The following is a 13,775-nucleotide window of genomic DNA, read 5'->3' as shown; positions in this document are numbered from 1 at the left end:
AACCTCCAAACGCAGCCATTGATAAATTAGATCTTTAATCCTGCAAAATAGAAACAACGTAAAGTAGTGGCTATGGACATACTACTTTCAAACCACTCTCAGATTTCTGAAAACCCTAATCTCCAAATACTGTATGGTATATTATTATCTGTTTGCCCTAAACCCTTTAAATAGTCTCTGCAAGTCAGACTTATCCATTAATTTTGACACACATAAAATAATAATAATTTGATAATATAATTATACTAGGAAAAATATGGATAAGTCAATGAGCTTATAAAGAGAGTTGGTCCTCCAGTCCAATGGGCCAACTGGAGTCTTATAGAGAGTGTGTGACCAAGGGCCCTACTACAAAATAATAAAATAAGTCAGTCCCATTAATGGCATAAGTAGGCCCTGTAAGTGAGTAATTGATTATGCCAAGTCCACAAATATTAATTTAATTCAACAGCATATCCATTATGAAGACGAGACCAGTCGTTACATCACTATGGGAGTTGCAGAAAAAGTACTTGTTAACTTTTTAACGATCATCATGCAATGCCATCCATCATTATCATATAAATAACAATATCAGAAGATCATATAATAATATTTACTAAATCATGTCATGATATAAAATATATAAATAATACAATAATGCAGGCATTGTGTATGTTGTGCTGCTGGGTAGAAGATCCGCATGGGAAGCCCTTCAAAATGCATCTAGCGAGAATACCAGACTATCTGTGGGTTGCTGAAGATGGAATGAAGATGCAGACTTTTGGGAGTCAGAGCTGGGATGCTAGCCTTTCCCTTCAGGCTCTGCTTGCTAGTAATCTGGCCGATGAAATTGGACCCACACTTGCTAAAGGACATGACTTCTTAAAGAAATCTCAGGTAGCCTACCTACCTTCTTCTTCTTCTTTTAATTTTTTATATATCTTCTCATTCTAAATTACTTCATTTAATTTTAAGTTTGTAAAAACTTTAATTAATTTAATTAACTAGGTGAAAGACAATCCTTATGGTGACTTCAAAAGCATGTACCGTCACATTTCCAAAGGAGCATGGACATTTTCCGATCAAGATCATGGATGGCAAGTTTCTGATTGCACCGCAGAGGGTCTAAAGGTGATTCATGACTTGTTAATTTAACTTCCATCTGATTTAATTTAATACTAGTTCTTACTAATAAAACCTATTTCAATTGGTTACGTGTGGAACTCCATGCATCTAATTAACTTGATTTCATATTTAATCCAACAGTGTTGTTTGATGTTCTCGTTGATGCCCCTTCAACTTGTTGGTGAAAAAATGGAACCTCAGAGGTTACAAGATTCTGTCAATCTTATACTTTCTATGCAGGTGGGGTGCTTTCATTTCCATGTCCTAAACATTTAACAACTTTTAATCTATATGCCCAAAAATAATTAAGTTCGAATATTCTATTTACTACTGCAGCATAAAAATGGTGGTTTAGCAGCTTGGGAGCCAGCAATAGGACAAGACTGGATGGAAGTAAGTAGTTGGTCAATCAATGCTTTTATTATTAATCGAGTTGATTGCAACTAATTAGTTATTAACTGAATAAATTGAAAATTAATTAATTACATGGATGTCTCAGATGTTTAATCCAAGCGAAGTATTTGCGGACATTGTGATAGAGCATCAATATGTGGAATGCACATCATCCGCAATACAGGCTCTGCTTCTGTTTAAGAAGTTGCACAAAGGGCACAAGACAAAAGAGATTGAAAATTTCATCACCAATGCTGTGCGTTTCATCCATGACATACAAATGCCTGAGGGTTCATGGTATAGAAACTGGGGAAGCTGTTTCACATATGCCACATGGTTTGCCATCAAAGGACTCACCTGTGCTGGCAAGACTTACAACAATTGCCCAGCAATATGCAAAGCTGTTGATTTTCTGCTAGCCACTCAGAAAGAGAGTGGTGGGTGGGGGGAGAGTTATCTTTCATGCCCAAAACAGGTAGGTGAAATCAAAAATTAAAATCAAAATCAATTACATTATTACTGTATTATTATTGGTCATCTATATGTTGTTACAGGCTAATCTTAATTATTGATGATGGTTATGGTTATGTAGGAATACATACATACAGAGGGTAGCAAAACAAACTTAGTACATACTGCATGGGCTATGATGGGTTTGATTCATGCTGGACAAGCAGAAAGAGACCCAATCCCTATTGACCGTGCAGCAAAATTGATCATCAATTCTCAACTTGAAAATGGTGATTTTCCACAACAGGAAATGACTGGAGTTTTCATGAAGAATGCTATGCTGCATTATGCCTTGTATAGAAATATTTTTCCCATCTGGGCCCTTGCTGAATACCGCAGGCTGCTTATGTTATCCAAAGCTTAATTAAAAACCAATTATTACTTTGAATTAACTTCCATCTCTCTCACTGGAGGATTATGTAACATATACATACAAGTTGTTATTCATCCTCTTCCTAGATTTATACTCTTCTTTATTTATTTATTTATTTTTTGTATATATGCTCAATTAGTCCCCATTCCCCTCTATCCATGGATGGATTCAATAATGGTGTTGAAGCACCAATAGAAAGAAATTAGTTATTTTCTTCCCCACTCTACCAAGCTAGATGCACATACAGAAAACTTCCGTCCCACTCGAGACTTTGGTGGATATCATCCATCTTTTCCCTGCCATGGGTTTCCACCAACATATCCACCAAGTTTTCCTCCTACAACCCCCCTTCCCATGCTGCCTGCCAATGACTCCGGTGGGAAACGAAGCAACCTTTATCCGTGGGTACAATCCATTCCTAGGCATTTCTAATGGCGACAGTGTGCGAGTGAGCTAGAACAAATCGAAAAGGAATATAAGAAAGCTTGCTTAGGAGTTAACGACGAGATGTCAAAGAAATGTGAATAAGGAATTCGATCTCGGGGAGGAAAGATCCTTACCGAATCGAAGGAAAGGGATAATGTAATTATGCTCGGTCGAGGTCTTTTTTATTACGCGGACCGCTGGGCCGAGAAGCTTATCCGGGAGGTGTCTTTTATTTGCATTCATGCTGCTTTGGTCCACCACCAGGGGGGTTGTTAGGGGGTCTATTCCCAATCAATCATGATCAGAAAAAGGCCCCTAATTGGAGCTAATCCTTTTGGATGGGGAGTTACCCTGGAAGGTCTCAAGGTCTGCAGATGTTTTCGAGAAGAAGAGGCTTCAATCTTCCTTAGTAGCGGAAAGAGAGATCAACGAAACTATGTATTTCACTCCATCACAAATTAGCCTTTTAATTTTTTTGAGAAATTCTTCCTAGTTAGACACCCGTTTCCCCAGCAAATTAAGCACACTGTACAGTTGACAAATCCAATTAGATGTTCTTTACACTAGAAACAATCTATTAAGGTTGATTTACGTTCATTTTCCATTTCTTTTGAAGTAACTGCTTTGTAGAATAGGTTTGGCAATGATCAATGCTCAATAGAACAAAAAGAGCATTCCTGTTGGTGCCTTCAACTTTCTGCCATATTTCAACAATGCAAATTGGCATGAGAAAAAGAATATATATATATATATATAATCAAGTTTAACAACAAAGCCCAGTGGGAAAATAATTCTTCTCTCTTTTCCTTTCTTAAACCTCAATCCATGGCAAAGTATACAACAGCAACTCACCCACCTAGACATCTAAAAACTATCAAGGGAAGAAAACAACTTTGTCACAATTTATAGAAAACGAGCTAATAACTTGCTTAATTCTACCTTTTATGCTCTTGCTTATAAGTGTATAAGCTATGGTAGGGCAGTCACATTTTTATTCAGCTTTAGAAGGTAGTCTTCTGCAGTATTCTGCTAGAGCCCATAATGGGTAGATATTCCTGTATGCTGCGTAATGTAGCATACAGTTCGCCAAGAAAACTCCCGTCATTTCCTTCCATAGGAGGTCTGTAGTGAGAACATCAAACTAGAACCATAATCCATGAATACTTGGTCAGGAGGTTTTGGTCCTTATCTCTTAAAATTTTCGCATATTCCGTGAGAATGCAATCATCTTTATGTTTATGATTAACAAATGCAAATTTTAATTCGTAGATAACTATGCCTAGAAGAGTTATATAAGACCTGTTGTGGGAAATCACCATTTTCCATTTGGGAATTGATAATTAGCTTTGCTGCACAGTGAAGAGGTGTTGGATCTCTTTCTGCCTGTCCGGCATGAATCAGACTCATCATTGCCCATGCAGTTTGTACCAAATTTGAACGGTTTCCCTCAAGAGGTACATATTCCTGTATTAGCAAGCACATATTATGATTGAATCCTGAAGCTTCATTTATTATCAGTCTCGCATTCAAAATGTTACCTTATTTGGGCATGAAAGGTAACTCTCTCCCCAGCCACCATCCTCATTCTGTTTCCTCAGTAAAAATTCAACTGCTTTCCGTATAGTTGGACTGTTGTCGTAACTCTTGCCAGCGGCTGTCAGTCCTCCCAAGGCAAACCATGTGCCATATGTGAAGCAAACCCCCCAGTTTCCATACCTGTGAAATGCTTATAACGTAATCAATTAACTTATAAATTAACTAGAACAAACATTTCTAATGATAAAATGTGGAAGGAAACACACCATGAACCATCAGGCAATTGTATGTCCTCAAGAAATTTGACAGCATTGGCTATGAACTTTTCTATCTCCTTTTTCCTATGCTCCTTGTGTAACTTATTAAATAAAACTATAGATTGGATCGCTGATGAAGTACATTCCACAAATTCATGCTCAATGACAATGTCCACGAAAAATTCACTGGGGTTAAGCAACTGAATGTCAAAAATAAAAAAGAAGTATTGGATTAGCATATGGTGATCAAGGGTTATTTGAAATGCATATATTAGCCAATGAAACTACTTTCAGAAGAGCTTAAATTTATTTTGTCAAACTACTTACTTCTAACCACTTTGGTGCTCCTGCTGGCTCCCAAGCTGATAAACCACCATTCTTACTCTATGGTTAAGTCAAAAAATAGAACTTATTATTGCATACATACAAAAACATCAAAGAAAAATATATAAAAGAGGAGAAACTATATATATTACAATATTGAAAGTTACTTATTGAGTGATAGTTACAGCAAATTATATTCCTGTCACCACCCACTAGAAGCGGAAACTTTATAGTGAAAGAAGGTCTGGAAAACTTGCCATTAAATAGTTTGATTTCTTGTTCTCATTTCTTTTCATAAACTGGTCATGTAAAAAGTTCAAATATTGCATCTATGCCTACAAATAATAGACGTGAAAAATATACAAGAACCTTCTATGAAAAAATCCTCACCTGTAGAGAAAGTATGAGATTAACAGAATCATACAACCTCTTGATACGAACCTAGGACGACCTGCTCCTAAACCCGTATTATATTAGCCCGGATCTTTAATTAAGTTCAAGTTCTAATGGAATGGACCTCAACCCCTAACCAACCTGTGGTTAGAAACCTTGGTATAATGAAGACGCCACAATAGGGGATGAAAAACCTATTGATAAGTCAAGCTAAAACAACCAATTTTCTAATGGTGTTTTAGGTGTTCTCAAAGAACAAAGAGATAATTAATCTCACAAGTATTTTCTTAATCAAATCAAAGTTTTAAAGTTATATTATTAATGAAGAATAAGCCTTTAAATAGGCTTTGAAAGAAACAAAATAAACCCTAAAAACCCTAGGAAAAACCGGCCACTCAATGAAGAATTCTACCTTGGCCGAAACTTTCCTTTTCCTAATCTAATTTGGATTAATTAATTCCTTTATTTTGAATTAGGAATTAATTAATTTACAAAGAAAATAATAAAATAATAACTTTCCTAATCTTATTTGTCCAGAAAATAAATAAATAGAAACTAAAAATAATGGTAGTTTCCTAAAACAAAAAGTAGAATAAAATTAGAAAACTAAAATACTAGCTTTTTGACTACATTGACTTTGACCAATTCTTTGACTCAAGTGAGCTCCAAATCAGCTTCAATATGCTTTTTAGGATGCCAAATAAGCTTATTGTGAAGTTCCTCACGTTGCCCTTGCTTGGAAGTAAGAGAAAAGGCTAATACAGTAAAGCCCGCGAAGAATACAGCAAATCCGGTCTTTTCTTCTCCTTGTGCGCAAACCTCCTTATTGGTCGGCTTTGAAGCTGCTTTGGCTGGTTTCTATGACTCATCCTCCATATAAATTAAACCCATAAAGATGGGGTTCCAATTCATACAACCCGGCCTCTTTATTGTTACCAAAAACGTCACCCGACCCCGTTTTGGCTTCTATTGCTTGTATGAGTAAAACAGGCCTTTGTTCTTTAGATATGGCCAACCCCTCTTGACTATGACTTATTCCTTGTATGAAGACAGCAAGATTGTCCTTGAACTTCTTGGCTTGGGCCCTAGTGATCGGCCCCACCTTCATTTGTAATGGGTCAGCACCCCAGCGGGTTGTTGGTCGAGCTGTCTCGGGTGGATTCGCATCACCTCTCTGCCTCCATATGCTCACCAACAATCTCGGGTGGCATCAATGAGAACAACAAGCAACACTGTGAAATACAAGAGAATTGAGTTAAATATGTATGGTGACAAAGTTCACAAATCCATTAATGATGTTGACTTTTGATCTGGATTACCTTCAAGCCCTCTGCAGTGCAGTCAGAAACTTGCCATCCGTGATCTTGATCAGAAAATGTCCATGATCCTTTAGAAATGTGACGGCACATGCTTTTAAAATCACCAGAAGGATTTTCTTTGGCCTTCACATTTCAAGCAGAAAAATAAACATTGGTCCATGTAGTTTATAAACTTTAATCATGTTTTCATTTCTTTTCTTTTTATTTAGTTATTTATTTTATTATTATTACTATTATTTTTCTGTAATTAAAAAAATTACTTGATAAATAAGGTTAACATGTTTTTTTGAGAAAAACTTGAAACCTGAGATTTCTTTAAAAAGTCATGCCCTCTAGCAAGTGTCAATGGAATTTCGTCAATGAGATTACTTGCAAGCAAAGCTTGTATGGCAAAACAAGCATCCCACGCTTGACTACCAAAACTCTGCATATCAATAATTTTATGATACCAAAATCAGTATCCCTTTTTTATCTACATAAATTGAACAATGAACTTTCATACGGAAGGAAAAACGAAAGGGTGCATAATAACCTGCATTTTCATTCCATCTTCAGCAACCCACATATAATCAGGTATCCTAGCCAGGTGCTTTTTGAAATAGTCACCATTTGGATCTTCTACCCAACAAGCAAGCATGCATAACACCTGTTCCATGCACCTGACATAAGAATATATCTACAAAAGATAAATTATGTATATATTGAACGTAATAGTTATCTACCTTTTCTACACATCCAATTGTAATGTACCGACTATTCTCATCTTCATAGTGAATATGATGCATTGTAACTTGAAGAGCCCTCTCTCTAACCAATTTGTTAAAGGGCCAATGTGTAAGAAGGGGCTCAATACAGATATATAGACTATCCCAGAGTAGATTTTGTATCAAAGGATGGGGATAATATAGATCCTCCTATAATGAAATAACTGTGTTATACATCATTGAGTTAAGAACATAAAAGAACTATGTTATCATATAAATATATATATATAAATATATATATATATATATATATATACATACGTATCAACATTTGATGCGCTAATTAAGGTTTACCCACCTTAGCACACAGCTGACGCACTTTCCTCCAATTAATTTCCTTGAAAGGTTGAGCATGAAGCTCTTCCCTCAATTGCAGTATAAGAGGTGTGATTTGACAGACAAACCTTTTGCCATATAAATATGACATGGGCATATAAACCATCCGGCAATAGCACCACATTTTAGCTGCATTCAGTAGGGAGAAAGAAAAGTTTAAATTTGGAGTAAGCAATAAAAACAGTTTGCCATGATTAGAAATGCACTGCACTTAGTTATTTGTTCTTGTTAAGTATTTGTATAGAACACATCCTAGATGCATCAAATAAGGACGAGGTATTAAAAGTGGATGACAGCTGCCAACTGAGAGTTCCTCTGGGTTTATAATGTGTATATATAATATAGATAGATATATGGATTTCATATCTTAGCATCCTTCCGATATGTGAAATGAGCGCATAATGTATCCAACTGATTTTCAAACAAACCTGGATGCACGGGAAGAAATGATGGAAGAATCCAAAATTCAGGAGGCATCGGGTTACATCCAGCCCAATCAAACAAACCAAGTATCTAAAATAATAGGACAAAGGATATAAGATTGAATATCACATTACATATGTAGAATATCAAATAAAAATCAATTCTTACTAGACCCTTTGATGGAAATATAACCTCACCTTGACTAAGATTTGTATATTGAATATCACATTACATATGTAGAATATCAAATAAAAATCAATTCTTACTAGACTCTTTGATGGAAATATAACTTCACCTTGACTAAGATTTGTATTCTTTTCACAAAATGTAACTCTTAATGTGAAATAAATTTCGGCGAATGCAGATATATATACCGAAAGCCAAGTCTTCCCCCAGGAAGGAATATACGTTACACCGCCATGGTCAAGAATCCATTGTCTTGCTCTTGCACAAGCATTGTCTTGTCCACCGTCAGGTCCTTGTCCAAGTATTCGCATACAAATATAGTTAAGAGCTGTACAGAACATGATGCTATGGCCCTCGATATGCAATCCCCACCCACCATCTTCATTCTAAAATTCATTAACATGGTTTAAATAAGTTGTATTAATTGAATGAACACTCGGGAAAATAACAAACATACTTGATGGTAATATATATAGCGAAGGATTTCCTTGCGGTGCTCTGCAGTGAAAACAGAAGAAAGGTGTCCTGTAATATACAAGCACATGACCCGCATATATATACAGATTCAAAATCTTGAGTGAAACATCAAAAACAAAATCATTCAGATAATTGAAGAATATCTTATATTGGATCAAAAAAAATAAAAATAAAAATAAAAACATGAAGAAGTGGAAATCCAAACATACTAACCAAAGGAGGAAGGAAAAACAGTGGGCCAGGATTTTCAGCAGGCCAATGACCATCAGCGGCTTGCAAGGCTGAAAAGAAATGGACAGCCCTCCTCAGTGAAGTTGTAGCCTTTTCGCATGCGATTACTTCACCATCCTCAACCTTCACTTGGGGAATTGTCTGTTGGAATCTTTTTTCTCTCAAGAACTGCAAATTATGAAGAAAAATCAAATCAAATCTAAATTGAAAAAGTTAGTAGTGATTAGACACAGTATTATATATACATATATATATGATTGGAAGGTAGATTTATCCGCTAATATAGTAAATACTGTATGGAGGATTTCTTGGTACAGAGTTGTTTTAGATTGTGCGTCAAACTGGTAGGGTATTAAAATAGCGGAAATTGAGATGAATCACAGTCCAAGTGGGTCCCTTGTGTTATCTTCAAGAATACCATCCTTCATAAAATATCCTTCCTAAGTTCCACAATCCCACCATTTTGGCTTTTGCTGGCCATAAAAATGTCGGTCTTGTTTTCCGATTGGAAGCCATTTCTGTGGTGATGGACAGAATCAACCCACATCATAAACTCCGTCACCATTCTACTGGATTTGCCCGATTTCGAAAAGATGAGACAAGCCCAATCGAGGTAGAGTGCAGAGGATTGGATTGGTCTCTCTGACACTCCCACAATTCTTACTTTTTCCGTCTATGTGTGTTCTTCTCCCACCAGCAGAACAGACTTTTAAAATATTCATGACAAAAATGCTACCATGGACTCTGTTTCGGACAGCTATGCCATCTACCAATTTCTTAAGTTTGGCTGTTACAGGTAAGAAATTCTTTTAACAAAATAATTAATTATGTTAACAGTTTTTTAATAATATTAAATTGATATTAGAAAGTTAACTCATTTAAAAATAAAAATAAAATATTATTCATCCAAAAAAGAAAAATTCATTTAAAAAATATTAAATTATAAATATTAAAATTTTAATAAAAAGATTTAATCATCTTAAATTTATCGGTTATGAAATGTTATTATTTCATATTCAATTTTTATTATAAAATATTAAGACATTATTAAATACATCCCATTAATTAATAAATATATATTTTGTTTTAGAAAAAATATCAAATCATAAATCCCAATTCATTTTTCCATTAGCTCTATTTTCTAGTTCTGTTTTCTTTTCATATTTCATTTTCGTCTCCATCATCAATTGCAATATGCTTTTTCGCAATTGCAAAAGGGTATATCCCTTTTTCTTTAATTTTTTTTTTTTTTCCAACCCTCCCTTTGCGCTCTTTCTCACATATCCATAGTTGAAACAAAATAAGTTTTTGATTTTTTTTTTATTTATTTAATAGAATTGAAACAAAATAACTTGAAAGCACGAAGCAAAGGCTTCGTCTTTCAATTGACTCGTAAAGGCCTTAACTTGAAATTGGTGGGTCGAAACTCGGATAAGCTCAAGGATGTTTCAAATGCAATTCAAGTAAATTCTGCAAGACCCAGACCAGATCGTCCTCGCCGATTCCATCAGTAACCTTTCCGAGGGTGTTCTAAGGATTTGCAAGACCATTGAAGGATTTCATGTTGGTGTTCTGGTTAACAATGTTCGAAAATTGTATACCCATGTTCTTTAACAGAGTGTTGAAGAACTTGATAAGATCAATGTTGAAGGCACTAAGAACTTCAACATTATAAAGGTTACTCAAGATGTTCTTCTCTGATGCTTTAGAGTAAGCAAGGTGCAATTGTAAATATCGACACCGGTTGTTTTGATTTACAAAACTGTGCAATGGTAGGGTTTAGATAAAAAGGAAAAAACCAAAAGTGAAATAAGAAAATGGCGTATTGCAATTTCTTTTGGTAAATAAAAACTTGTTGTAGTTGGTAATGTGGACAGTGGTGCAAGTAAAAGAAAACGGAACTAGAAGTGGGAAAATTAGTTGGATTTTTAATGATGTATCCTATCTTTAGTGATAAGACAAGCTTGGGTATAAGAAAATGGGGACGAAGGATCCAACTTCTAAAGTTTTAATATTCAGGCATGTAATCTGCCACAATATCCTGGGTTCCACGATCACATTTTCACAGTACTCAACAGCCTCCCACAGTCACATTCTCGCATACGAACCCATATTTTTTTTTAACTATTACGCATTGAAAGCCAAATCTACAAACAAAGTTTACAATAAAGAAAGAGAAGATTGGAAATTGGTTAGAGTGGGTACGAAAGAAATTAAAAGAGAAGGGGTTGAGAATCGAACATTGATGAAGACCTTGTTTAACCGAACAGTCTTGGGGGCCCAACAATGGTTTCCTCAAGAGATTATAAAGGTACGGCAAATTTCTTTGGGTGAATTGGGTGCTTCCAATGGACACTATAAATTCATCATTCATCTTCCTCTTTCTCAACCTTAAACTCTCTCTCTCCTTTTCTCTCTATATATATAAAGTTTTGGAGAGGCGCTATGAAATCTGTGTGTATATATTAATTTGTTAAATTAAGGATCATCTCATCCCTAAGCCAAAGCAAGCTAATATATTTTGATTGAAGACTTGGATTTGACATTCGTCTCGTACTGGCAGGCGTGGAGTGGATTGAGATTGAGATTGAGATTTGATGGGATAAGAATAATTTAGTTTTGTATTTGGTACTAATTGGACAAGTTGAATTTTATATATATATATATATAATACTATTAAATTGATTTCTGAATAAAATAAACTGATTTAAATTAGATTTGCTCAATCTAAAAAGAAAATATAAAAGTCCTTTATTCAATTATTTTATTTTCCTTTATTCAATTATTTTTAAAATAAAAGTTGATCTCATTAATATACAAATCATTAATATTAACTAATAAAATTGCATTTATTAATCAAGATAGCTATAAAGAAAGGGAATAAAAAAAAAAGGCTAGAGAAACAAAAATAAAAAGCAATTTTTTTCTTTAAAAAAAATGGAATGGAAAGAGAGGAAGAGAAAAAAAAAAATGAAACTAAAAGTAATGCAGTAAAAAATAAACAAAGATTTAAAAAATGATGAAAAAAAGAAAGAAACAAAGGAAAAGGAGATAACCCTAAAAAAAAAAAAAGGATAAAAAACTGGAAAAAAAATAATGGAAGAATACGAAAAAGGAAAAGAAGGGGGAAAGAAAAGAAAGAAAGAGTTCAAAAAAAAATCTGGAAAAAAAAAACTGAAGAAACCAAGATTTTAAAAAAAAATATGAAATTACAAAAAGTCAAATATGAGTGAGATAAAATTATCTCACCCTTTTACCTAGGATTAATTATTCCACTTTAAAAAGATTATTTGATGGATTCAGGATTTCTTAATCCTATTAGTTGCTGATATCAAATACGGGGATTTGGATTTATTTAATCTCAACACAATCCTAATTTTGTCCACCAAACAGGCCATTAGTGAATAAAACAATCTTCAGGGTTTGTTTTGATTTTCCTCTAATTCCATGCAGAGCAGTCGACTACAAATTAAAAGAAGAAGTTCCTTTCAGCCACCGCTGCTGTCATGCCTTTTCTAATTTTTATGCCTATTATATATTCATTTTTTCTTATTATTATGTTAATTATTCGAACTGCTGTATGCCTAATAATTACTAGTGTTTCGTGAGGGAACAGTCCCTTTGTAAAACAATGATCCAAATATGAATCCTCACTCCTGATGTAAAAAAAAAAAAAAGGAAAAAAAAAATAGTTGTAATTTCTACATGTCTTTTGCATGATGGGAGCGACAGTACTTTGACCTTAAAATGGAAAAAAATGATGGCGTGACACAGTTTTAGCTGCTTTGATCATAACTTCAAAGCCCACCGTATAAATAGACAGATCAAAAACCTAGCAAGCTCTTGATCTTCACACATCTGCATCTGCATGCATGCTTAAACATGGGATATATATATATATATATATTTATATATATAAGGTATAATGTTGGTAGATGTGGTGGTGGTGGTGTCGGTGATGATGATGAGCAGTAGTAAACGGTGAATAAATTAATTAATTAGGAAAGCTAGCTACCTGCATCCGCCAAAGGAGGTCGCTGCATGGCTTGAGATGAAAACGGTTGTTGTAAAATGTGGAACGGGCTGCTTCAACCTCTGCTCTCTCTTCCTGGCTTCCTGCTTCTGCATCAAACTCCCATATCTGCCTCCCCACGAATTCATTTGTGCTGTATATGTATGCCTTTTTCTCCTTTACGTTCATATTATTATTATTATTATTGCCTCCCTCTGCTACCTTAAGCCTCCACATTTTGATATTTAATATTATTATATTATATTTAATATAAGTATGTCAACAATCAATCTTCAATATATAATATTCAATCAAGCAACGAAGTGTAACAAACTTATAAGAAACCAACTTCGTACTCTCTTTTGCTCTCTCTCGCTCTATCTCTCTCTCTATATATGTATGTGTGTGTGTAGGAAACAAAACAAAGACCCCCTCAAACTTCCAACCGCTTATTTAATATTATTTAAACAATTAATTAATAGGCCTGGCTTTTAGGTAAGGCCACCAAAATCATTAAGGCCCCTAATTATATATATATATATATATATATATCAAACCAATGCCTTCATAAATAATTATCAGAATTATTTTAAAATAAAAAATATGAAAGATATAATATTTATGTGAGTTTTCTTAATATCAATTCATTTTCATATTTTTTTAATATTTATTAATAGGATCAATATTTATATAAGCTGAAATAGATTC

General features: G+C 34.4%; 2 protein-coding genes across 2 annotated transcripts; one reads left to right on the top strand and one right to left on the bottom strand.

Annotated features, from left to right (window-relative positions):
* Window positions 1-649: 649 nt before the first annotated feature.
* Window positions 650-2,374, top strand: LOC107425953 (beta-amyrin synthase-like). The gene is made up of 6 exons (XM_048462630.2): window positions 650-879; window positions 991-1,113; window positions 1,249-1,347; window positions 1,444-1,500; window positions 1,607-1,975; window positions 2,093-2,374. The coding sequence occupies exons 1-6, from the start codon at window positions 655-657 to the stop codon at window positions 2,372-2,374; spliced, it is 1,155 nt and encodes a 384-aa protein (XP_048318587.2). The 5' UTR covers window positions 650-654.
* A 3,227-nt stretch (window positions 2,375-5,601) lies between these two features.
* LOC107425952 (beta-amyrin synthase) lies at window positions 5,602-13,454 on the bottom strand. Its single transcript, XM_060813432.1, has 10 exons — window positions 13,071-13,454; window positions 9,038-9,223; window positions 8,536-8,733; window positions 8,167-8,251; window positions 7,701-7,867; window positions 7,361-7,552; window positions 7,171-7,284; window positions 6,943-7,062; window positions 6,639-6,761; window positions 5,602-6,551 (listed from the first exon to the last, which is right to left on the bottom strand). Exons 1-10 carry the CDS (start codon window positions 13,302-13,304, stop codon window positions 6,486-6,488), a joined length of 1,485 nt encoding a protein of 494 aa, XP_060669415.1. The 5' UTR covers window positions 13,305-13,454; the 3' UTR covers window positions 5,602-6,485.
* Window positions 13,455-13,775: the final 321 nt, after the last annotated feature.

Source organism: Ziziphus jujuba, chromosome 12 (assembly GCF_031755915.1).
Source record: "Ziziphus jujuba cultivar Dongzao chromosome 12, ASM3175591v1".
NCBI classification, from domain to species: Eukaryota; Viridiplantae; Streptophyta; class Magnoliopsida; order Rosales; family Rhamnaceae; genus Ziziphus; species Ziziphus jujuba.
Note: the sequence above shows the minus strand (reverse complement) of the source record. Positions and strands in the feature narration are given on the sequence as shown.

Coding starts and splice junctions, on each gene's coding strand:
- LOC107425953 (XM_048462630.2), top strand. CDS start 655: ATGTTGTGCTGCTGGGTAGAAGATCCGCATGGGAAGCCCTTCAAAATG. Junction 1,348..1,443: donor ATCTTATACTTTCTATGCAG/GTGGGGTGCTTT, acceptor TTACTACTGCAG/CATAAAAATGGTGGTTTAGC. Junction 1,976..2,092: donor ATCTTTCATGCCCAAAACAG/GTAGGTGAAATC, acceptor ATGGTTATGTAG/GAATACATACATACAGAGGG.
- LOC107425952 (XM_060813432.1), bottom strand. CDS start 13,304: ATGTGGAGGCTTAAGGTAGCAGAGGGAGGCAATAATAATAATAATAAT. Junction 9,224..13,070: donor ACCTCCTTTGGCGGATGCAG/GTAGCTAGCTTT, acceptor CATAATTTGCAG/TTCTTGAGAGAAAAAAGATT. Junction 7,285..7,360: donor CAATTGGATGTGTAGAAAAG/GTAGATAACTAT, acceptor TGCATGGAACAG/GTGTTATGCATGCTTGCTTG.